The sequence below is a fragment of the Cebidichthys violaceus genome, unplaced genomic scaffold (assembly GCF_023349555.1).
Source record: "Cebidichthys violaceus isolate CVI_PGR_0920_01 unplaced genomic scaffold, fCebVio1.0.p SCAF_3, whole genome shotgun sequence".
Taxonomy (NCBI): Eukaryota; Metazoa; Chordata; class Actinopteri; order Perciformes; family Stichaeidae; genus Cebidichthys; species Cebidichthys violaceus.
In genome coordinates, this window is record NW_027176483.1 from 3876448 (window position 1) to 3902705 (window position 26258).

The window sequence follows — 26258 nt, forward strand, 5'->3', positions numbered from 1 at the left end:
ACATTTAAGGCTTTTATGGGAATGCCCCAGAAAATGCGCTGCCTTTTGTCGAGATCGAAAGGACATCACGGAGCCTCCATGTTGTTTTATAATCATATTTGTTGGCGCAACTCATAACCCTTGGCTACGCTTTGAACGTACGTTTTTGTGATTTATTCATGCCTTTATTCGCTCTCCAAAATATTTTTCTTCAGTAAAAAAATAATTTACAGCTTCATATTGGCTTATTCTGAAACCACTAATTGTGTTTTGGCCCAGAACAAAGACTGTTGATTTCATCCCACATCTCTTACAATGGGATCATCATTTTTTTTTCTTCCAGTATGGCCAGGAAAAAAAAGAAAGAAATATATTTATCTTTTCAGAAACAGCAGCCAAGTGTCGTGTACAACAAAAGACTCTTCAGCCAGATCAAATAACTAACTTCACCGACACTTCTATGCTTTCAAGTACTGGAGAGCTAATTCCCTGCATCAGCTCCCAAACTGTATCTGGGCTCAGGAATGCTGGCCTGCAGTCACCAGGACACATGTCAGGTAACGGCTGGACGTTCTCTGGCAGTAATGCACTGTCTTCAGACTTCCAGAGACCAGCGAATCTTGTTTTTTTTTATTAGAATGCGCTCTGGATTTTACTTCACAGCACTAATGCAGCGCCGCGTGGAGGTCGAGCGATCCCGGTAAAACATTGTGAAGACAGTTTTTGGCGAGGTGTAGTTGGCTGCTCGGCAGAAGCATGTTAAGAATATCAGTTATGAGACTGAAGGCTTCCTACTCTAATTTGTCATAGGCTGCGAGCAGAAGTGGAAGCCTGAAGTGGGCCTGTTTGTGTTTTAGATTATGCAGCTTCTAATAAGGACGTCCATGATTAAACCTAATCAAAGATCTGTTATTCGGGCGTATTCTTGATTGTGTGCAATTTCAATCATTGTTATCAAGCTGATTCATTTTACTGGCTTCAGATGTTGACTTTCAATTAGCAGGATAATTGCAACCCCCGTTTTTTTTTGTTTTTTTTTGTAAATGCATCAGGGAAGCAGAAGCACAGCGCATACAACCTTTAAGAGATCTTTTCTACCTTAGACAACCGTGTTCTACTTACGCCTAGAAATGAAATCCACAGTTTGGCAAGGCAGTGAACCCAGCTTATTCCACTTTCGGGTTGCCAGGAAAATATTTGCGCTCACAAGTAGCTGCCTGTCGGATAACAGTAGAATTTCTGTCCAACAACAGCTGCTGTGAGAGTTTCTGTCAAGACTTCCACCAAGATACACACATTGACAAATTACCAAAGGCAGATCTTTACTTGTGCAGAGATAGGGAAACCCAATGGTGCTTTTATCATTATTTAAACTTTTCATATTTCTCTCTCTGATTGATTATATAGAACCTTATTTAACCTCTAACCCACCCATCCCTCAACAAACTGCTGTGCTATCTGGTTTGATGTCTGCTTGCAAAACATACATTTTTTTTTTTTAGAGAAAGTTTATCGAGGCTGTAAAACTATTTTAGACGACAATGAAATCTAATCTGTGTTAAAGTTTGGACCACACTTTTCGGGGATCAGATGATTCTATTTTAAACTGCTGACCTCTCTTCCACTGTCTGCTACAGTAGAGTAGAAGCTGGTGTGTGTGTAAAGCGTCAGACCCGCCGTCCTTAAAATTACTTCCCCATCCATAATGTCTCAAGTGAGTCATATTATAAACCTGATTAAGAGTGTCTCCTCTTAACTTAGATCTCCCATTTGAGACTGAACTCAGGCTTATTAGTCGATCAATTCAATAAAGGATTATAGCCTCTGGATTTACTGGCTTGCTCCTGAGAACACAGAAGTTTATTCTGTAAAGAAACTGCATGTAATGAGGGGAAACTGACCCACCGTCCCAGACACGTCCCAAACTTGCGCCAGAGGGGTACCCAGAGTTACAGTCTGAAGCGTATATGGAGCCACTGACCAAGCGGAGATATTTGGCAAGTTGGGAGTGAGAATGTGTTGTTAGTTCATCACCAGAGGGATCGGAACCATTTTAAAGTATTTAGAGTTAATGCCAGGCACCAGACTTTCCCTTAAATAAACTTTAACTAAATGGCCTTCCGGATATATAACACATTTTGTTTTTACTTTACCAGTTTTTCCTTCCCACACATCTATACGAGTAGTTTATGTGAATAACGGAAAGAGGGCAAAGAAACACCAAGAGCACGCTCATTTTTCTTATAAATGAATGTGCATTAGAGAATCAGGCAGCCAGAAAAAAAAGCAAGTCCAATTTTTTTTCTCTCCTTAGGCTGGACCTATGCTAATTGCCACCCAAAGGTTATTGGTATTCTTATGTGTTGCAAAATGCTCTCTCACACTGCAAATTAGCTACACAGCCTCTGGTGGATGCTGTACTAAACAAGGGTCGGAGCACATTTCTGTTAGGTTGGAATGCCTGAACAGGCCACACGTGTCACTGGTTTGCTTTAAAAGAAGAAATGGAAGTTTCCTTTTTGTGTCTCCAAGGTGTACCTCCCACCTCCCACCTCAGAGGAACATAGAAAAAAAACGAATCTGAGAGCGTTGCAGTTGACCTCACCAAATCTAAACTGAACTCAACGATGTTAATTTGTCTATTTTATGGCCACTTATACAATAGATATTTGTCAGAAGAGAATCTTGGGAATGCATTTTTTGGCTATGGAGTGACATGATGCTGCGGGGTCACGCGTGGTCAGCTTCCATGCTGCGTATCTTTGCATTCCCTAGGGTCTATTCCCATGACCCAGTCTGGCACAACACGATACATCAGATTGCATAGCTGGCCACAAAAATGCTGGTTGTTCTCGGTGTGCACTCATCCATCCTGGCATCTGCATTTCTTCTGGTTTGGCCGATCATTTGTTGACTTCAGCTGCTGTTGTCAGTCGCTCAAGGATCCCGGGATCTTTTGTTCTCATTTCTCACAATATTTATTTTTCTCTTCTACAAGATAGCGTGCGCAGTCCGTTTGTTTGACTGCGCATGTAATCATTTTTGAGCGGGGGTCTCTCCAAATTTCATGAAATCCGAATTTTGTCTGGAAATCCAAATTTGTGCAAAGGGGGTGGAGCAAGACAAATTTGTACTTTTTTTGTCATCAGGGAAGAATTAATAATGATTGATTCAGGTAGAGGTTTGATGTTGAAGCAACAGGGTTGTTAAGATGTTTTACGTTATTAATTAATGATGGAAGGAACGGAAAGCGACACGTTGATACAGTCTTTTCATGCTGAGGCTGTGTTGATCTCCTTCAGGATAAAACCACTGTGTTCACAGCGCAATCAACATGAACAGCTGCTAAGCTAAGCTAACTGCCTGCTACATTAGCTTTAGCATCATATTTATCACACAGACAGGTTTATCAGTCTGCCAATCCAGATCGAGAAAGCTGACACGCCCATTTCCCAAAATGTCTGGTTATTCCTTTAATGTCTCCTCGTACACCTCAGTATAACTTTATGATTATAACTGCTACTATAACTATTCTACATGCCTAAACATATTCACCACCTGCGTTTTTAATGTGAAGGAAGAACTGAATTATCATATTACTGACGCCCACAACGCATAATCTGAGACTTTGCTCACTTCACGATGTTCCATGAGACTACGCAGAACTCTGCTTTTGCCACAAGTGTGCGAAAGCTTCAACACACGATTGCACAAGGAGCTCGGTTGTCTGGCCGGGGCAGACCGGTGACGCTGTGCTTCAGCTCCACTGTGCAGCTGTCCTCGGCTCCACGCTACAGTCAAACCAAACTTCACGTGACACATCATTTCCCCCGGTTATTTTAAGCCTGCATAACCAGCGGAATGACGACATTTGCTCGGGCTCCCTAACACTGGGACTTGTGTGAACCACAGCGCATACAGAATACACACCCTCACACTCACACACACACACACACACACACACACACACATACAGCCCCACCCTGGATCCCCTTTCCTCCCCCTTCCCTCTTTCGTCAATCCCATGTGAAGCAACATGCTCTTTTGTTGGTTCTCCCCGTCCAGCTATATTTAACTGGTGCAAGCTACTCCAGACTGTGATCTGGGCGATCCCAGGCCTGGTGCTACCCCACAGCGCCCTTGATTCTGTCTGAACCCTGCCTGCAATTAGGCCGTCTGGCATCAAATTACCGCGAACACTTTACGGTCCCTCGGCAGCGCTGATGAAGATCTTCGACCGGACGCATGTTTGCCACTGATCTGCCTTCATGTCAGCATGCTGTGAAAAGTGGCACTGCTGCTGTAAATGCAGCCTCCCGCTGCCATGTTGTGGGAACCATAGAGCAGGATAAAAACAAAAGAACTTTTACGTAGCTGAAAATCATCCTCGTGTGAAATAAAGCAACGTATCCTCATACGATGCTTCGTATGATATCCTATCAAAAGTTATCAATCAATTTTTTTTTCCTGTGTTTTTCGAATGTCCAGCAACACAAGTCAATTTCTGCTTGTTACATGCATAAAGTTTTTTTTTAAAAATAAACCTCGGTCTCCAGAGGAAACATCTTTGTTAGGTTTCGGCAACAAAACTAAAATAACTAAGGAGTGGCGTTACGCAAGTATGGAAGTTACGGGAGAAATACATCAACGTTGTGACTTCTGGTTACTGGATGGAAATCTGGTTTTACCCACAATCCACCCTGACATTCTCCCAACGTCTGTCGCTCTTTACACTTCTTTGTTCACGACTACATGGAATAAATACAGATTCGTTCTGTGGGATGTATAGGCTACAAATTACAGCGCATTGTGTTTTGTCGGTATATGAATGTTTATGATGTCACATGCTTGATGAAGTGATGATCTATCAGGTTTCAGGTGCCGGAATCTGTAAACTTTGCTAGTGTCAGAAAATATTTCATTTCTCTCAGGAGATCGCGGCCCTTTGAGGACAAAGCTCAATCATCCGGTCAAAGGCTAATAACGTCTCAGAGTCGAGAACTAATTAGAAGCACAAAAAACTATTAGTTTGGAGTCTTATGATTAACCACAGCGGCCTTGTGCTTATGAGTCATGCACCCTCAGGGTTGGAGGGAGTCCTCGCACTCTCAGTCGATTTCTCTATATTTAAAATAGTGACTCATATTCATGTGAGAGCTCCTGTCCCTGCTGGACTTTTCTGAGGGATAGCGCTATGCAGAATGGAACTCAACACGTGTGAAATGCAATACACATCGCATGAATATTAGAGACGTTTTACAATCTAAGTTCATTCAGTTCCATTTTTAATTTGATGCATGTGAGACACTACTGTGAGTGTTGCTTTACTGTTTAAGGAACTCACGAAAGAAGAAGTTCCCAGAGGTTTTAGGGTTGCTGTGAGCAACACATCTGATAACAAACCGGTCTCTCAGCGCCTGTTTCAAGAGCTACTTCAGATCTAACGCTCTAGCGTTCTACAGAACTTGGCTAATTGTGGCGCGCTCACATTCTTTCACCGCAGTTGTTTTGTCTATATTAGGAAAAGAGAAGCGGAGGGACAATTTGATTAAAGCCTCCAGCTTTGGCTCGCTACAAACTGACCAAGCCGACTCCAGATGTTGGAGTGGAAAGCTCAGGCTTTTCCTATCGCGTCTCAGATGAGTCAGCCCGACGCTGGAAACATTTCCCATGATTCACGCTGCTTTTCCAGTGCCTGAGCAGCCTTCCTTTACCGCATTGGCCACATCGGTCTGATTCCACTGATCAGGCCATGTGAGCTACATGCGATGTAGAGTGAGTGTTCGACAAAGCAAGCATTGTTCCTATAATCGGATTTACGCATTAACGTATATCATATGATGATGTACGATAACAAAATCTGTTGATATTATGGGTTGATAACATTCACAATAAACAGGAAGGGAAGATCTTGAGGGTTGATTTTGAGGAGTAAACTGAGTAATTCCATAACAGCCCTTTGGGGTGAGAAGAATTCCTTCATCTTTTTAATTTATTTTCCAATGGATAAGAGAAACAATGGCAGCCAGAAGAGAACTGATTCCCCTCTATTCAACCAAACATGATAAAACTGACTGTTCACAAAAATAAAAGAAAAAAAAGGCCACTCGTATCAAGACATCTGGTCATGCATAATTCCTGCTTATTGAAAAGTTGGCAGTTCTGCAGTGATGATAATTTTCTCTGGAGTTTTCATTTTGGGCACAAAACTCCCCAACAGCTCTTATCAAAAATAAACACTCAGAGTTCAGTTGTGGCAGTGGGGGAAGAATACAAAACCGTCTTTCTCAGCGTCATAATAACACACTTTGATTTGAAATGTTCCACTTCAGGTCGTGGCCCTATTGTGGTCCTACAGGTACCCTAATGTGCATGATGGTGCAGCTAGGTTTGTTTCTTTCATCTCTGGCAGTACTGCTTTTTTCTTTTATTACCCTGTTTGTTATGTTCAGTAATTGACATTAATCTAATTCTTCCATATCCTTTTGCCTGCGGCTGCAAAGACCCAATATCCTCAAAAGCATCATGAATCAAATCTAATCTACTTTTCAGATTTCCGAGTATATCAAGCTTTTGGCCAAGGACACACATTTAATAGGACTTTGTCCCAAGCCCTTTTGCTGTGTCCACTGTGTCCAACCGTACTTTGTATCTAGCGCCAATTCATAATTATGTTAGCATGCTAGCCCACTAAGCTAAGGTGGAAAAGATTGCAAACATCACACCTGCTAAGCATATGCATGTTAGTAACCTATTGCCACTGCATGCATGTTAGCATATTTAAAGTTAACCTTTAGCTAAAAAGCACTGCTGTGCTTAAGTGCGGCCTAACACAGCAGCTAGTATGCCTGTAGACTGTTAATCATATTAATGTTGTAGATGGTATGCGATTACAAAGTTATTTGAGTAGTATAGAAGTATGATGAGCATCTTTATCTAACATCTCCACACTCTGGTGATGAAAAATACAGCTGTTAAACGTATCACCATTATCCTGTTAAGTGGGCCAACACAAAATATATATCTATGAAAACTCCTGGCTGGCCCCAAGGCCTATAACTGTAAAACTCCAAGTATTAACATATGGGAAACTTGGGTTGATGTGACTATTTTCCTCCTTCGCTCTAGCCCCAGTCTGCTGCTGCTGTAGGCCAGACAATTGCCTTAAAAGTGCGTGACGACAAGTTAAACAACAATTTTAAATCCCAAATTGCCACTTACAGACCTGAAATCTGGGTGCAGAACATTCATCAGTAAATTGCAGCAAAACCCCCTTCCGCCGACTTATCTGATTGACGTGGTCGGGGTTAAAACAACACCGGAGCACACCATGAGATGGCTTTTGACCTTCCACCTAAGGAGAGAATCTGGGCCTGTGTTTGTGTACAGAAACTCTTTTGTGTACACTCCCAGGGCTAAATGAGGTCTGTGTGTGGGCTGGTGTGCCCGCTCTAAGCAGATCATGGCCCTAAAATATAATCCGAGCAGCCTGCCGTTGACAGCCAGCAACCTCAAAGAGAGCAATGTGGGAAAGATCATCTGCCAGGAGACTATAGAGTCTTCAAGTCAAAGGGACATGTCTTTTACTGTTCTTGCCTCACAATGAGAATAAACTGAGTTATGATATGTGCATTTGTGACTGAGGTTAAATGTGACAACAAATGGCAGTGATACATCTGGAAAGGAAAGTAGATCTTTCGCTCTTATTTTGGAAGGGTTTGCAGCCTTGTGAAGTACATCTTCATCACATGTTTTTGCTGCTATAAAGGGTTGTTCTGATTTATAACGACTTAATTTAGTAGTTTTGGCCATTGTGCCTGTCAGTAATTATACCATAAGACTCTTCAAGTCATCCGCTTAGATCTGGCAGGCTTAAAAAGGGGAAAACATGAGCTGTCAGATGATCAAACCGTAGACAGGGCCACATTAACCAACTATGGGGCCTTTGAGTGAAAATGTGCTAGAGGGCTCCTATTGACCCCCCCCCGTTTCTCTACATCTAGTATTTGGATCCTCTAATCTAAGTGATAAAACATTTAGTGTGTTTTAGAGGCATATTTAGTCTGAACAAACTATCAAATTACCACAAAGTAATAACCACAGAGTCTTTTTGACTCCTGAACACCTATTTTGAATGTTATCAATCGTTTAAAAGAGCATTATCAGTGGTCATCACTCCCATTCTAATGCTACAGATGGGCCAAAGTTAGAGTGGAACCTTTGTGAATTTAAGCAAAGATTGTGGTTTGGGTTAAAATAAGTACGCTGGGGGGTCACTTACGTAACTTGGCATTATCAAACGTAAAAGTACGGTAAAATTGCGTCAGCGTTGACTTATGGTTTTTCGCGGAACAGCAGTCTCCCAGGTTTGTTTGTCCTGTGTTTCTTTGACCCATTCTTCGCCCCCAAATGTCTTCCCATGTGGACTTCGGCGCTCTTTGTACTTCGTCACCCGACTTCCTGCTTTGCTCCTGTCCTAATTACAATGGCCACTAGAGGTCAGCGTGGTCTTCTTGTAATCGTATTGGCGATGAACGATGATATCTGTAACAGCCTTCTGAACCTGCTAGTAGGTGTAGCAGGTCCCTTCCAACCCATATCTATGGGGTTGTTCACTGCTGATGAAGCCCATTCAATCGGCTGATCAGTTCTAAACATCCATCACACTTACAACTTATACTCGTGTGCATTTTGGGTTAGTTCACTTTCAGTTTTATCTCAAAATAAAGTGATCTGACAATGTGGTTAAAGTATTGTCCGCGTCTGCTTTGGATGTAGCTGTGTTTTAAGATGTTAGCAGTTACTTTGGTGAGTACATTATCATAACTAGTACAAGTGAAGGCAAGAACTATGAAAATAAGAAGTTGTAATGAACTGAAATGATCCTGTTGTTCCGCTATTCGGTGAAATAAATGATGAAATTGTCATCAACTCTGGCTTTTCTTAGGCAATCTTATGCATTTCCCATTACTGGCTTTTAGCTGCCGTGCTTATCTGACCACAGCAGCCCACTGTGAACAGCAACGGTCCAGTGTCTTGACAGGAGTTATTGATGTTACAGGAGTCAAACCTGTCTCACATCCATTATGGGGCCGACACTGTAATCACCGGGCAGACATGTTGCCCACCCTGTTGCTGCAGGTCATATATAACATCCTACCTGTAGTTACAAGAGGAAGTTTTAGAGGAGCAGGGTGAAGCAGGTTGCCCATACAGCTAACTTTGGATTCTCGCAATGATGTTAGCCTCGGGCCAGAACACCCCAAAAAATAGTTAATAAACTATGACTCACTGAAACTTTCTCTTTGAAGGCACCAGGATAAAACATCAGGCTGACAGAAGTGAGGGAGGTTATATCATATTAGAAATGGTATCAATATTGATCGTCTTCCATGCTCAGAAAAAAAAGTCTCGTTTTCATGCAGCAAAAAGGACGAGCGTGTAAATGAGCAGGATGTCTTCCAGCCTACAGGAACTGCATTGAAGTTTTAGAAGGAATGCACTTTATTCTCTTTTAAAGGTTCTCTAGACGACATTCAGAACATCCATGTAGCAGCAAACAGCTATTTGTCATGTAAAGGTCAGATGAGCCGAGGCGGCCCGTTCTCATTCCTGGGTCAAAACGAACGCAGGACTTTCCGAGTGACGCAGCAGAGCAGGCAGTTGGCAGCTAGCGACTTGGTATGGCACTCACATGTCGCTGGTACTTGCTTCGGCTTCGCTTCTCAGCGGCGGAGATCGCAGCTTGCGGTCTAACTCAGAGTGTTAGAAAGTGACGCCAAGGGGTCCGACCAAGTGTCAGTATGGGACGAGTTTGGATGAGAACGTGTCGGCAGAGAATGAAGTCGTTCTCCCTCTGTGTGTGTTGTAATCCAAGCTTTTCTGTGCTTTGTTTACGTAGCCGGGTCTGCTGTGCGTGCATGTGAGTGCATGTGAGTGCATGTGAGTGCACGTGAGTGCCTGTTTGTGTGCCCCACTGGCTAGCTAATGGCTGCTGCTCTGCACTCGTGCGGTGGTTACGGCTGATAACGCCGTTCCGACGACAGCAATGCTCTGGAAGCAACATTTTTTTACAACCTTGAACCTTGAATTGACGAAGACTCTTGCAAATGACAAGGTAATACAAAATGTAAACCATACTTACGTGTTTTATTTTACCTCTTTACTTTTTTTCTTTTTACGGAATTAACCAAAACTCGGACAATGAGGAAGTAAAACTCTCTCCTTAGACATTTTTTCAGAAAGCTTTTTCGGACATTCAGTCACATTTCGAGGGCTTTCCCGAGACAGGAAACAGGCAAGAGGCTGCACATTCTGCTCCGCATTTTTAAACACAGGTTTTCTTGTTTGGATTGACTGCAAACGCCCCATTTTTATTCTGTCCTAACATTGCGTTTGTGTTTAAACTAAGAGGTGGGGGGGGAGGGTCACAAAGTGGGTCTGTGGGACCAGCACAACCAGCAAAACACTAATCTCATCAATTTCCCAATGCAAATATTGGACTTATTAATCCTCTGTGCAGACACTTGTAGTCACACCATTTTCCCTGCCAGCTCTTGAGCAACACATGGAGGCCTTGTACACAGACACTTCACAAAGCCCAGGAAAATGTTCATATTTATTTTTTCTTGTTACCATAGTGACATTATACTCCAGGGGAGATAACAGGCTCATGTGCAGTCTCGGGATGCAAATCCCGTCGTTAAGCTTAGCAATTGAAAATGCAAACACATTCGGGAGCAAGACGTCTCGAAAAGCACTCACAGATATGCATAAACCATTACACAGTGTTTGTAGTAGATTTTGTTGTCTTATTATATGTTATTTGAGCAATTTAAGACGAGCATCCGCAATTAGGTATGTGAAGATTCAATCGATGCTCTTACAGTGTTATCTAGAAGCATTTTCACATCAGTACGTCTGCCAACAGAGTTGGACAGAAGTTTTGTTTTCTCTCCAATTCGTCTGTTTGTCTGTCTCTTCAGCTGTCGGGTCATATTTGTATTTCAGAAAAAACAGTCAATATGTTATAAATGGGTTTTCATAAAGTAACACGAGACAAAATAAAAGAGCGGACAGGAATCTTTTTTGGGACGGCTGGTAATGGGGTAAGAAAGAAGTCATTAGCTTTTGACCGACAGAGGGGAGTGGCGGTGGATGTGGCTTCCCTAGAAACGCACAATTTTCTAACAAATTTACATAACAACTTCAAACTTTGTGTGTCTATCAACAAAAAAACCCCAAAAACTTCCATTACCAGGCCAACCAAACAACATGTAAGCACTAGAGAGCAACTCATGGTCTGAAAATAACTGCCCTGCCAATTTTTTTTTTCCAAAACCTTTGTAAAGTGGCGGTTAAAGTGCAGCGTCACTGGCCAACTGAAGAGATACAGAGCTGCAGGCTGTTTTTGAAAGACTCTGTACAGACACATGTCATGTCCAATCTCTCAGATAGAGCCACAATAAAGTGATCTCACATGGCCGCCGGATACAGAACCGCACTAGTCGTTTACTTTCAATGCCAAAAAGACCTGTCTCTTTTACGTTCTATAGTCACTATAGGCAGGTGTGCTGTAGGCTATAGGTGAAATACGGTGTAGTCAAACACAGGTGCAATGTAAGGGTCAAACATGCAGCAGGTCTTTGAGCATTCCAAACACGTAACCTCACATTTTAGCCTTCTTATTCTACATGCAGAGTGAATTACAGAATTGATTTGGTGAGCTGCATCACACTGCATCAGAATTGTTCACGAGGCTGTGATGTGGGCGGCAGAAGCACAATGGCATAAGACTGTTGGAGAGTGGCTGAAAAAAAAACCTCATAGAAAATGTTATTATAGGGGAAGGCTCGCCGTGTTCATGACTTGCCTCAAACCTCCTCTGCTCTTAGAGTTATAGTAAGAAGTTTTAACATGTGGGGAACAATCGTACGGCGCCTCTGTAAAGAAAGGTGGCAATGACGGCGTCCGGACGCCAATGCGGGGCGTGAAGATGTAAACACAGGGGAGGAAATGTAAGCCTTCTACGTCGTGGGTGGAGAGAGTCCCCCAGCAGCTTGTGGCAGGAATTTTGTTGAGCGCTGGGAGACGAAAAAAATCTAATCAGTGACTCTGTACATCTGGTCAACATTAGCAATTAGTTCTCCAGGGTCAGTGGATGAGTTCTGTTCACACTGAGGCAGATTGTGCCAGCTGATTATCAGATGAGGAGAAATTGTTCCCTTGTTCAGTTTTCCTGTTTTATTCAGCCATCGTTTTGATTAGAAGAGCATTTGGGTTTTGATACGTAGACAATTACACTATTGCACTATGTCAGCGCTAACTATAATGCTATCTATAATGCTAACTACTGTATGTATAGACCCTTTTACATATAGGGTTAGTTCAATGTCATGTCAATCTATGCAAGGGCATTAATTCATTGCGATTGCAACCTAAACAGACTGACTTTCCAGATGTGTGTGCCGTTTTGTGAGTTGGTAGAATACATTAGCAAGCAAGCTAAACTGACGCCCGACACTTGTTGCTACACGATGGGATTGCTGACATAACTACGTCAATGAGATACTTGAGCAACACTTTAAACGGCAACTTGCCAACAAACGTAAACGGCCATTTTTGTTGCTTTTGTCGCTCGTATTCTGAACGTCGCTTCAGACAAACGCGTCTGTGCTTTCTCGTAGTGACGGCAGATGATAGCGGAACACGCAGGGTGTCCTCGTAAAAGCCTTCTATCGATTTTAAACACATATTCTTCCGTGTTTGTAATCTATGCCAACCATTTATGTAAGTTACTACGAGCAATCGGCTGAAAGTCACCAGCTAAAACGATCACTCGTTGACGTGAAACACCGGTTGCACGGAAACGATCGTGATCCTGTCAGAATTCTGGAGAACTGGAGTCTGCTGTTGGGAGACTCTGCTAACAGTTTTAATTTAACGTTTAAAGCTTGCTTACTCGTCTGGATAGCTGGGGAAAAAAAAACGCCACTTTCATTGCCATGACATGACATATTTTTGATGACGTAGGCTGTAAAAGTATATCTACATTATTAAGATACTGCACACTGATATGCAAAATGGTTTCTGGGATTCGTCAGCAATTGCGATGTGACCACACTCGGGCGACAGCAGTGGGATTGCTCAGTGCACAGCTAAGTCCTCAGCGGAGGTGTCGCCACCACGCTAGTCAGTGGGGTTTATCTATAAATGAGCAAACAGAAGGGTAGATGACTCTTTTCGTGCTCGCCGTGAACAGATCACAGTGCAGACAATTTGAATCCAGCTCCCCAGCTGAGCTTTGATTCTGTGCCACTGAGACAAAGCAGTACTCCCCCCCCCCCCCCGTTCAGATGATCAAGAGACACTTTTTTTTTTTTCACTTTAACTGCCAATGAGACACTCACGGAGAGGTTTGCCCGGACTTAATTGGAGTGGAATTTGCAGTGAGAGTTTGAAGATCCGACAGCCGGCGGAAGACAATGGGCTCAACAGCTGCTCTAAGTCCAACGCTGAGGCCTGCCAACTCACCATATGTACAATTATGCACCGCGGTGGGTTGGTTAAGCTGTTTGGATTCACTGTTTCAACTTCCCATACTCTTACTGGTTTCGCACAAACACTGTAAGTCCCACTCGAACTGTACTCAGGATGAATACGAAGAAGAAGTGCTGCATCATATCTGAGGAAAGTACATCTGTAGCTGACTTTACGAATGGACTATGGGGGCCATTGTACGGGCTTTGGCCTCCATGCACCCCCCCCCCCCCCCCCCCCCCCCCCCCTCCCCAAAGCGCACACTACCTCTCTCACTCCCTTACACTAGGCCCCCCCCCCCCCCCCCCCCTCCCCACACTTTCATCTCTCCTCTCTGGGTGGATAAGGAGCAGCTCTGCCTGCCACTGTGCATTTCTCTGAAAGAGCCATTCATTGCTGCCGGCAGAGGGACCTCAGCTCACCTCCAACTGTATCCACAGAGGGCTTCATCTTCACTGCCTCCTGCCTTTTGGCAACACACTTTCAATGCAAACATTCCAAAGGTAAATGCTCTCACACACTCAGCCGGGCACAGACTGAAAGGCAAAGGAAACAGAAAATCGACAGATGTTGTCTCAGACCTTGGACCAGGGTCAGACCCTTGGCACATCTTTCCCCTCATGTATTGAGTTTCATCCAAGAAAAAGGAAGGTTTCACTGCTGAGCAATAGATGGCAAGAGGACCGTTAGAATGGACAACAAAAAAAGTAGAGAAAAGAAATGTAGACTAGAGTTTACTCAAACTTTTTGCTTAATGCAATATTGGTGCAAGTTGAAGTTTCTTGTATTTTAAGTTTGAGGCATTAGCTCATCAGCTTGTCATGCTTTGATTTATGCATTGGGGAAGCGTCAGACAGGGTCAGCGGTCTGATCTCCCCCCTAGTGTATTTCTGACAGAGGGGAGAAAGTGAGAAGGGGAGGGTAACAGGACACTAACAGAGTGATTTGCAGTGGCACTTACCTCCATGACCTGGACTGGGGAGGCAGAGCAGCAGGGCCAGGAAGGCACCGACCAGGACCGAACGCGTGGCTCTCATATTTTCGTGCTGAAAAGTTTTAAGTCCTCCACTCTCACGTTAAAGACACTCCATTCAGAAGAGACTGAATGAGTTTCCAGTTTTGGGACCTGCTACAGGATACTCCTCCATGTGAAGGGGCAGGGCTGGGGAGGGACCATGAGAGGGACGCCCTCTTTCAACCCACCCCTCTCTCCAGCACACTTACACACACACACACACACACACACACACACACACACACACACACACACACACATCTTCAAGGACTGAAAAAATCATATCCTGCCACTCCCTCCTGTCCCTGCACTTACACATTCACATTCACAAGACCCATTAGGACACACATACAAACACGTTCACACACACACACACACACACACACACACACACACACACACACACACACACACCTCCATTCACATGTATCAGTTCTCCCTTTTCAGCCCCTCAAACCCAACTTCACCATAGCAACACTACCTCCCTGCCTCTCTCTCAGTCTGACCACTCCTGGACTTGTAGAGCTCCCTCCTTTTGTCTCACTCAGTAATTGGAGCGGCCTTCGGAGACCAGCGACGGCCTTCTGCAAAGATAAACCTTTTACTTTTAATTAAAGACAAATCAGGTTGCCCCGACTCTCTTGGCGCTTCATCCGTCTAGAGTTTCCCTTGATCAATGTCTCGTTCTTTATGTTTTTGTTCAACAAACCTGGTCCCGAAGCTAATTTGCTCACACTTTGGCGCGGAGTAGAGGTGAGCTGTGTTGTATTTGGAGTCCGATCTATCGATAGGTCAGAGGAACAACGGGAAAAGTTTGGCTGCTCAAGTTATCTCAGGTAGAGAGAGACTTTAACGGTGATGTGTGCTGTCACAGATTGTTCTCCACTTGGCTTTTTTGTTGTTGTAATGAACATGCAGACGCTCCTCGCACTCAAGGATTAGTATTTTCTGGTTGGATGCTAAGATTAAACCTCAAGTTCAGTCTGGGAGCCTGAACGTTCAATTTCACCTGTCTCACAGTCAGCCGGTTGGCAAATTATTGCTCGTTCTCTCTGACAGCTGAAATGGGAATACAATTAGAATTTTCTAATCACTTCCTCTCGGGTGTGGAATAACTTCACAACAGTAATTCACTGTTGAGCGCAGCCCATGCAGTTCAATAACAGTCCCCCCCCCCCCCCCCCCCTCTTTTCAACTGAACAAACAAATCCCCAGAAATGATCTTCAAATTAGCTGCATATAAAATATGATAACTTGAGAATGAGAGGGGCATTTTACAGAGAAAAAGTGGAGGTTTTTTTTTTGTCTCAGAAAGTTGCACTTTGTAACAGACACAGAACCAAAAACAAGTTTCATTACTTTTTTCTCATTCATGACCGAATACAGATTCCACACAGGAATATAGGCTTTCATCTGACTCCTCTGATCTGTGCAGGAAAGTTCTCCTTCAAACAAAATCTGAATCTGTCTTTTTTTGTTGTTGTTGTTGTTGTTGTTGGATCACCTCTGGTGGCAACCAGCATAACAGCTCCTCACTGAGGTCGCATTCATTTGTTGGGAATAGAAGAAACCCAATGAAGATGAAGTGGACGGCTCAGCTCTTTTACTTCGCTAAAGGGTGTGAGTGTTTGTACCTGTGAAATAACTCGTGGTGCTTGTAACGCGACACCATTTATTCCAGGCAACCTTTTCTGACACCCCAGCATCCCTGATTATTTCAGCGTGACACAAGCTACAATTAAAATGCTCCCTGTGAGCCTAAGCCAAGCGTTTGCGCCGATGACATACTCTCGCCTCCCTGGGGATGCATAAATTGCCCTGGAGGGTTGTCACCCACTGATACGAGTGGGCTCCTGCAGTATGTGAGCGCAGGCTGCCTTATGTAATCCACATAACACCATGTAGCCCCGTTAGCATAAATACTTCAGCTGATGCAAGTAGATGCGTGTGAACCCGCCTTCATCAAAGCAAGATGATGCAATTCATGATCTTTTTTGGGGGCTCAATAATGCATGCTATGATTAAAGGTGTCCTGTGGAGTATTTATTGTAAACAAACAGGGTTTTGTTTACATTCAACTGTTAAATTATAAAACACCAAAACATGTTAGAAGTGTCCTTGAGGCTTCAAAAACATGTTGGATGCATTTCCTGCCTCATAAAACATCTGTGAATCCTTTTTTTTTTAATCCTTTGAAACCTGAGTTGTTTACTTCTTCTCCTCATCCTCTTTGATAGCTTCATTGCAAAGTGTTACAGTGAACTTTGTTTCGCGTTAACGTCGTGTCATGCATGTGCATCCTTACTGTGGTGGAACACAAGATTAAAAAACAATATGAATACCCACGTACGGAAACATTACACCACAAAGACACAGTACACAACACAAGCTGTATCAATAGATAGTTTTTTTGGGGGGGGCAGCACAACAAGCTGCAAACATCAGACAATTGAAGTTTTTGTTGCAAGCCTGTTAGCAAACATTTTCCACATTAGCAATCGTTTGGAGAGCCTTTCTGTCCACCTGTAGAATCTAAGGCTACATCCTCGATAATGCATTTTTGTCTTAAAATAACTTGTTTATGCTTGTAGACTTTTGAAAACGATGACGCAGGCGCCCACGATTGCTTCCTGATCGGGTCTTATCAGTGACGGCAGGCCCTCGCCTGATTGGTCACGCCCCCATCACGTGACTGTTTTTCCAGAAGTAAACAAACAGCATCAGCCTTGACTTGCTTGGTGGTTAGGCCTGAGTGCCGCAAGGCCTGAGCAGTCTGACTTCAAATCAAGGCTGGTGTCTTCCAAAGCTCTTCACCATGGAAGTACCTCTTTGTGTTACTGTCCCTTCCTGGCACAACAAGAAACATAGAAACACAAAAGCAGAAATGTTGTACAATGAAGACATAATGAATTGTTTATTAATATATGGACTAACTCCGACTCACCCCCATATTTAACTTTTCAAAAAAGTAAATCTAAATCTATCCTTGTTGAAGTGGAAATATCTGCACTTCTGCAACAATATATACTGTGGTTTTGTCTTGATTCTATCATCTCACCATATTACCTAACAGTTTTATAGCTCACTAACTTTCCTGAGCTTGGAGGAATTCTTATCAGATCTCATTTCCCTCCCAGTTGATGCAATCTTCACACGGAGCAGTAACTTGGGACATTTTGACGAAATATCACCTCTCAAGTCACCCTGGGTAGAGCGAAGAAGCTCAGCTTTCACCACACGGTCTCAGATATCACCTTCGTGTTTTGCTGCAGCCGTCTGGCCAGACCACCGCTATGCTGTCAAAGCTCCAGACTTGATTAAACCGCAGCAAGTCAATGTTGTTCTAAACCCTTTTTTTTTTTTTTTTCCCCACTGTCTGGATAAGAACTTAAGCCAAATGGCAGATAATCACAGCGGCCTGTTTTGATCACCATGTCTTACTGGTTTTAAAAAAACAACTGTAATAATCATTGGCAGGATCCTTCTGTGGGAAAGTAGAACAGCTTCATTATAACAAATTCTTAATTTTGTCCAGGAGATATCACTTTTCTCTAGTGTGAGAACACTCCCTTTTTGTCTCTTTAGTACAGTGTTTACATGGTTTATTTTTTTCCCAAATGCAATTGTTTGTCTACATTCATAATATAATTCCATGACTCCTCAGTCGTTTTTTCTTTCCCTTCCACGACAACCTTAATTGAGAATAAACTGAAACCACGTGCATGACAGCAACGCTCCCCGTGCGGTAAATATGCCTCAAGCACGGTTGCTGGAAAGGAATTTTATGAGTGGAAAAGTTTTTTTTGAAGAGGCTTCAGGTTGCAGCCCCCTGTCATTTAACAGAAAAGGTAAACACTCTGAAGGGTAGCTGTGAGAAAAAGCAGCACACTGAGAGGCCAAGTTCATGGTCATATTAATTCTATACGGGGCAAAGAAAGTTACTTTCAAAATGTTATCTGTTTTAGATCAATGACTATTGTAGAACAGACGAAACGGTGAAAGGGTAAACAGGCACATCATTACAAATTGAGGTTTTTATTAGTATCTACAGCGAGTTTGTTAAAAACAAACACAAATAGTTGATTAACAGATCATTCATTGCTGATAATTGTTTATTAACCATTTCAGTAATTAATCAAGGACAATTCCCCAAAAATGTAATGGCTCCAGCTTCCCCAAAGTGACAATTTGACACTTTTCTCTTTGGGTTTTGGACTGTTAGTTGGACAAAACTCTTTGAAGACGCTCCCACGGACTCTGGGACATTGTACACCAACAATCAATTGATTCAAGAACATATTCTGCATGATAATCCATAATAAAAGCAGTTGTAAGTCGCTGCCACAGAAATAAAATGTGAGTCCAAGGGACGTTCCCATTCAAACCAACATAGCTGGGTGCTAATTTGTATGTGTGCTGTTGCCCATTGTAGTGGGCTAACTTCCGTATAATCTAAACAGAATTACAGCAGTGAAGTGAGGTTTTGCAGTAAAATAAGCAGTGGAGTAGTAATTGTACGAAAGGTAAAGAGCCAGAGCGAATGATTACAAAGCTTCATCCACCCACTCTTTGCTCACCACACAGGAAAGCACATTGCTAACGCCAGATAAGTGACAACTTTCCGGTCATTTTCTGCCACCAGTGTAGCATTTTTAGCATCGTGGAATTAGCAAGATAGCTAGCTAACTATTGGACAGCTGGACAGCTAGCTAGAGACGTGGTCGTCAACATAATCACTAACAACAACGTCCATTTTCTTTTAGTCAAATGACCACCGACAGTTCAATGTCCGTTCTTCGACGGTTGCGGCCCTGTTATAAATTGTACCATGATAGTTATTTTGTCAATAACTAATCTCAATAAATAACTTAGGCTTACTGTACTCACTCTACTCTAGCTGCTTGTAGCCTGATGCATGGCAGAGATTTCATGAATTTGAAGTGTTCCTATCCGGGATTGAGCTGTGGAGTCCAGAGAGGAATTTACGGTATTAAGATAAGATTAGCATTCCAGCGTCTGTATATAATTCTGTACGTGGGCTTTCTGCCGAATAGCTAAATATGTCCTGCACTGGAGATGGTAACAGGCTTATATGGATACATCTTAGTGGAATATTACCTCAAATAAATCTATTTTAAGCTGTGGGACGCGCGAGTGGTAGAGGTGTGATGAACGAGCCTAGCACTGTCGCAAAGGTGTTGACTGATCTTAGATGTTGAGACTGGAGTGTGATGTTTAATATCAAGCAGGCACAATTAAGCTCTAAGAATTATTGGGATTCATTACTGAGGAATTCTCATCAATAAATGATCCAGGCTGCATGTTCACAGTGATTTTCTACCCTGACTGACAGTCACTGATAATATCAGTTCACACACAGGACACATTTTCAACTTTCAAAGGACTCCCAATGACCAAAAGCCAACATTTGCAGATAATTAAAAAGCATGGCGAATATCATTTTACAAGCTTCTATTTTGCGCTGCAACATTAGCAGACGCTACTTGTCAGAGTTACTTTCTCCCCGCTGTAAGCCTATTACAGTCCTTCTTTTGACAGCCCATTGGCAGTGTCAACTTAATTTGCTTTTCTCACCTCAGCTAATGCATGCCACCACTGGCAAAATGGTTGACTCATCTGCGGTGTGTACACATGTAATGCTGTGTCTGCCACATATATTAACGATGCTAATTCCTATGACAATATTTGTGTCACCTTCATTTTTTTGGTGTACAATAATCACTTATTTAGATATGTTTGCTCAAGGAGAGGATTACGCTTGCCAATCAAACACTTCCAGAGTAAATTAAAAGCAATGTAACTTGATGAGTTGCGGCCTAAACCGGCATATAAACATCATTTTTTAGGGTCTTAATTTCTATTAGCATGCGGTTCTCAAAGGCACAGGGCTCCCTGGCTCACTCATCACCACATCCAGTTTGTTTATTTTTTCCCTGACAGCTTTGTGACTTTGGATCTCCGTCCCCAATGCAAAGCTCTGCCGATAGGTAGGGACCCTCAGGTGTTCAATGACGAAGAAAAAAATAAAATAAAACAGATAAATTATACACAAAGATGGATGGAAAAAAAGAGTAAAACTAAGCAATCTGTCAACATCCCACATTTAACCCTCACTTACCAGCTTTCTATTCACCGACCAAGTTTGAATTGCTCGTGAATTTGTTATAATTTCAAGGTTATATTCTAACACATGCTTGCTTTGTAAACGGAAAAAAATTCCAATCTTATTGACACTGTGAGGCATAACATCACAGCTGATAGTCCAAAAACTGGATTTCCCCACCATCAAAGCCAACAGATCATCACTGTGACAGAGTGGCACAGAAATCTTTCTAACAATCAATTGTGTGCCAGTCAGCATGTACAGAAAACCATATTCTGAATTTCACGCGCCGTTTCACTTGATAAAGAGAGGAATGTCAGCCCCGCTCAAGCTGCTCGCATATGAACTTGCTAAATGAAAGGAGGGATGGGAGGGTGGCGTTGGCACTGTAACACCGAACCCCCCCCCCCCCTCCCCTGCTGTGCTCTGAACATCACAGCGCTTTAAAGCAGCAAACAGGCAGCAATGAAGAGGTAGTTGTCTTTGGAGACGGAGACGGGAGCTGATTGAAACATTCAGAAAAGAGCAGCCAAGGCGCATGATACTGTAAGGCCTTTTTTTTATTTAGAGTAAAAGGAAATCTCCTTTGGTTTCTCACCTGAAATCAATAAGTAATGTATTGCAGCATAATCCTGAAACAGCACAAACCGGAGAGGACTGCAAGCTGTGCACGAAAAAAAACTTGTTCCTGATGGATGAAACTGAATTCATACAATTCATAAATAATTTACTTATTTGTTGGCTTTTGTATTACAAGTTTTTGCCTTACTCTTTTTTCGTAGGGTAAATATAAAGCTACAGCCCACAGCAGGTTAGCTTAGCTTAGCACAAAGACTGAAAACAGGGGGAAACAGCTAGCCTGCTATCCTAAGGTAACAAAATATGCAATTCTGGTACTTCAACGCTTTGTATTTATCCTACAAACAGGGGAGGGTATGTCTATCTATCTATCTATCTATCTATCTATCTATCTATATCTACAAACAAAGAAGAAAAGCCATAGAGATAAAGGATCTAAAAAAATGCAATCAAAGATATCTATATTTTTTACTGATATAATTCATGATGGGTATGGACTTGCAGTTCTACAGATGTTTACCCTGTCATAGATTTATATATTTACTGTCTAGTGGATTCCATGATCGTGAACATCTTTGCTCTCCGGCAGTTTCATCCTTGCGAAACACATGCCTCCCATTTTGCACTCAAACAGTAATTGAACGAGACGTCACGTCACAGAGCTGCATTGTATTAGTTCCTGAATCGGAAACCCTATATTTATATCATGTACCGTGAAGTGATGGTGAATGGAATGACTAGACGCGGGTGGAGAGACAGTCAAATTCAGTACTTCCATCGTTCACAGGCGGACAAAAAACTAGATTTGCAGTGATAATCTTCAAAAAGAAACTGTTGACAAATGTTTTTGGGAATAATACAAAGGGCTTAAGTACGAACAATGTGTCATATGAAGGAGACTGGAGGTCAAGGGGATGTGTTTTCATCTATTTTTCTAACTAACGCATTATAAAAGCAGCGTCAAATCTTTAGCTCGTCATTGGTCAAGACTTTCCTCTCAAAAGCAGAAATTAGCTTCATGGGGCTTAAATGGCTTAATTACCTTCCATTCTGTAACCTTGATCGAGTATGCCATGTGGACACCCATTATCATTCACTTTTTTTTTTTTTAAACATTTAAAGAAACCTGCTGGGAGACCTTAAAGAAATGTTTGACTGCCTTTTGTGTTTGCTCCTGGCTTGTTCAGACACAAAAGGCTCTCAGATACAAAGCTTAGCGCAGTGCGACAAGGCGATTATTAAAAGAAAAGGAAAAAAGGGAAAAGAATCTCAGTTTCAACGCTCTCAATGATGCTGTGCATCCTCTGTTCTTGTATTCGTTTTTATTTTTTTTTGAGAGGTGCTGGCACCGTTCCAAGGCACCCCCCCCCCATCTATGCTTTGTTGAAAATGAGGGTTTAAACCGAGTAGTCAAGGAAAGAAAAGTTTCAATCCCGCACTGTCTGAGAGTTGAAGCTGCACAAACTAGACTGTATACGTTGAAGAAATACAGACAATATCTGCGGCAATATTAATGGCTGCTCTTGTTTTTTTTTTTATCCTATTATACAAAATGTTCAGAGTGTGCCGAGTGCAAATAACCACGGCTCCGAGGTACAGCAGTAGGTGGGATGAGATGCAGCCGCTGCACCACCGGGAGAGTGGAGCAGAGCTCTGAGGTCAAGAGAGCACTTAGCACTGCCCTCTGGTGGAGGATCAAATGAGCTTTGATGACCGTCCATCAGGCCTCTCTGCCTGCACACACTTGAATGTGTAATTGCAATAATTGCAATGAACAGATCGTTGCAAGAGGCACATGTTTTTTTTTCCTTTTTAAAAACGGTCAGATTTATGACTCACCACAATTTGCTCCGTGGGAAGAAGTTTCACATTAAAATGCTTCCGGTTCACACGAGTAGATATACCCTCAGTGACGTCAAAACCGCTCGTGGAATGAATCAACCATGTTCAGAAACGATGTGGTGATTAAACATTTCCGGTGTTTCACATGCAGGTCAAACTGAGATGGTCAGAAGTGGAAGGTCAACCTCTGGGAACAAAACAATGCCGGGGTGCTTGTAAAATGAATTCATGTGAATGTCATTCCGTTAGTCAGCGGCGGTCAAAGGTTGTCATCACTAAATGGCATTTGAATGAATCAGAGAAAATGATCTCGCCGCACATGAGCAGTGCGACTGCTGTGTATGGAAATGCGTGTCGCCGTGCTGATTTGAATACTTCAAGCCGATGTTGATTTCTCCCTATTTACAAAGAACAGCATGGTTCCGTCTTTAAAGCCCCGTTCTCATCACAGCTCATAACTTCGGTGACATTTAACAGTGGATTGTACTTTCATGACAGCGATCAATCTGCAAAAGGTTTCCCATTTTTTTTTTTTTTTTTTTTTTATCTCAAAAGCTGCCTTTCTTATTTTATGAGCTGTGTAAAACCGTGTGGCAGTCTGTCCACATCTCAACAATACAGCGTCCCAGGGTGACAGAGGGGGTTTCTGGTAGGTACCACGGCAAGTTAATGCAATGTGCAGCATGAATGGTCTCTAAATCACTGTTTTAAAATGAACAAGATGGCCTCCTGTGGGCTTCTGTTGGACTCCGATGCCTTGAATGATATTGATGGTGATAAAGTTTGAAAGGCGGTTTTGTTCACAAAAATGGTCCCCTGTGCAAAGACTTCTATCCTGATAGGAATGCATCGGCGTGACACAGACACACTTAAGAATGTTGACGGGACATAATAGTTCCCTTTCTTTCACGTCTCTCACACTCTGTCAGGATATTTGTACGGAAGATCCAAAAGGCCTAAAAATGTTCGCCTTCACCTCAGCTGAACCCTTCAAAAAGCAGGGGACATCTTGGAAGGCAGTGCTGTCATGGACGAAGTGAAGAAGCCACCTCAGGCGGCCTCCTGTCTGGCCCAGTTTATGAGCTGCACCTGGAGTATCCAAAGTAGATAAAAAAAATAAATAAATACTCAACAAGTACTGCTGAATATCTGCGTAGAGGTGAGCTGACACCCAAAATTAAAATTCGAAAAAAAACTGTATTTCTTTAAAGGTTGTAAATGGTACATTTGTTTGCATATGTAACGACAACCAATGCATGTCTGTACTGCTGTTACTGTATGTCATCTTTAGTAACATTCTAATACATGTACATGTGCATTTTGGGTTTAATAATAAAAAGAAAACAATTAGTTTTCTCATCTTAAAGGTGCAGTGTGTCGGACTTAGTGGCATCTAGCTGTGAGTTTGCCGATTGCCATTAAGTGAATAACCTTCCACTCGGCCCTCCTTTTCCAAGCGTGTCAGAGAACTATGGCGGCCTTCAGGTTACGTACAAATGCAAAACGCCCTCTTGGTTTGTCCGTTCAGGGCTACTGTACAAACTTGGTGGTTTAACATGTGCTACAAGTCTAAAATAAACTCTTCATGTTTCTTTTTCTTTCTTTTTTTTTTTAAATCTGGAGGCTTTACTGGGGCGTGAGAGGCAGTCCGCGCACCTCCAGCCCTCCCTCTGGATCTCCAGCATGCTCTGCAGGCCCTTGCTTGACTCTTATCTCACAGCCCTTAAACAGCTTCCAGAAAGCCCCACTGTGCTCTGCTCCTCCGCAAATGAACCAGAAGGAGATCGGCGGGGTCCGCTTGTGGTCTTGTGGAGCGTCTCTTGAGAGAGCTACTTTGTGCTAGCGGGGGGATCTGTGAGCCTGACTGGCCGGCTGGCTCGCGGCTGGCTACCGATAGCTAAAAAAAAAGAAAAGTCCGTTGCTCAGACCGGGTTAGCCAATCCTTCGGAACGTGAGATGCCGCATGCCGTGTCGCTCCTACCGAGCCATTGCGGTTGGAAGCGCCAGCAGCTAGGCTAACATTAGCGTTCCAATATAGATATGAAGTAAATTCGATCGTCAGTTTATCGAAATTAAATAGTTTCCTATAATCTATTGGCGTTTAAGTCACTTTCACTCAAACAAGTTCGTTTCACCATTGTCTCATCCTTACATTTTTTTCAAGGCAATCAGTAAAGTCAACTAGCGGGTGAACATTGTATGTGGAAACGTGTACATGTGTGGAGGCGTCTTGTGAAATCAACACCCACTCCTGTGTCCCGCCAGCCTTGTAACTCAGCTCTATGAATACACCAATGTTGAGCCAGTTTTTTTTATGTGTTTGTGAGTTATGATGTTTTTTTCCCAGCAGACCTTGGCTGTCTCTCTCTCTCTCTCTCTCTCTCTCTCTCTCTCTCTCTCTCTCTCTCTCTCTCTCTCTCTCTCTATCGCTACATCTCGGGTCTCTTTTCTTTTTCTCTCCCTCTGTCTCTTCCTCTCACTCCTTCTCCCTCTCTCTTCCTCCCTTTCTCCTCAGTGCACCGGGGCCATTGTAAAACACTGGCCTGAGTCCCAAGCCCTCAGGAGGCTCAGGGGCTCAGGGTTGACTGATCGCTGGATTTCACCACAGGCTCCAAGAACGGGGATTGTTCAAGAAGCTTTTCCTTCCCACTGAGACCCCTGTGGATTAAGGATTCCTGGCTTCTGTTGCAATAATAAGGCCTCACACGCTGCCAAAAGTACATGCTGCAGTAAAGCTCTGCACTGCTTCATTTGTAGATGCTGTGCATTGACACATTTTGCCCCTTATAGTAAATTTCCTTTTTTTTTTTTCTAACCTTCAGCAGTGCTTTGGTCCCTCAGACTAAAAGTGTTTGAAACTGTCAACAAGTTCAATGAAATATGGAATATTATCAAAACATATATACATTTTTAACAGCTATAATTTGTTTTTAATGCCAATTGAAAACTGTATAGAAGTGCAAAAACTATTTCTCTTTTATTAGTATAACAAGTGAAATGCATTTTACAGTTTGCAGCTGTATGGGCAACAAAAAGCATAAAAATAGAAATCATTTGTATTTAGCGAATTCTAATTAAAAGTGAAACACCTCAAGTAAGTGGTTGCAAATTGTAAAGGTGGGAGCTAAGCCTTCCTCCCACATTCTGACAGCAGCGCACATGTATATGTATATGTATATG

At 42.7% G+C, this 26258-nt stretch overlaps 1 protein-coding gene across 1 annotated transcript in view; it reads right to left on the reverse strand.

The window, feature by feature from the left end:
* Positions 1-14555, reverse strand: part of cspg4 (chondroitin sulfate proteoglycan 4) — a 66740-nt gene extending 52185 nt beyond the window's left edge. Inside the window, exon 1 of the mRNA XM_068723696.1 lies at positions 14480-14555. Within this exon, the coding sequence (XP_068579797.1) occupies positions 14480-14555 (76 nt within the window). The remainder of the gene's footprint in view (positions 1-14479) is intronic.
* Positions 14556-26258: the final 11703 nt, after the last annotated feature.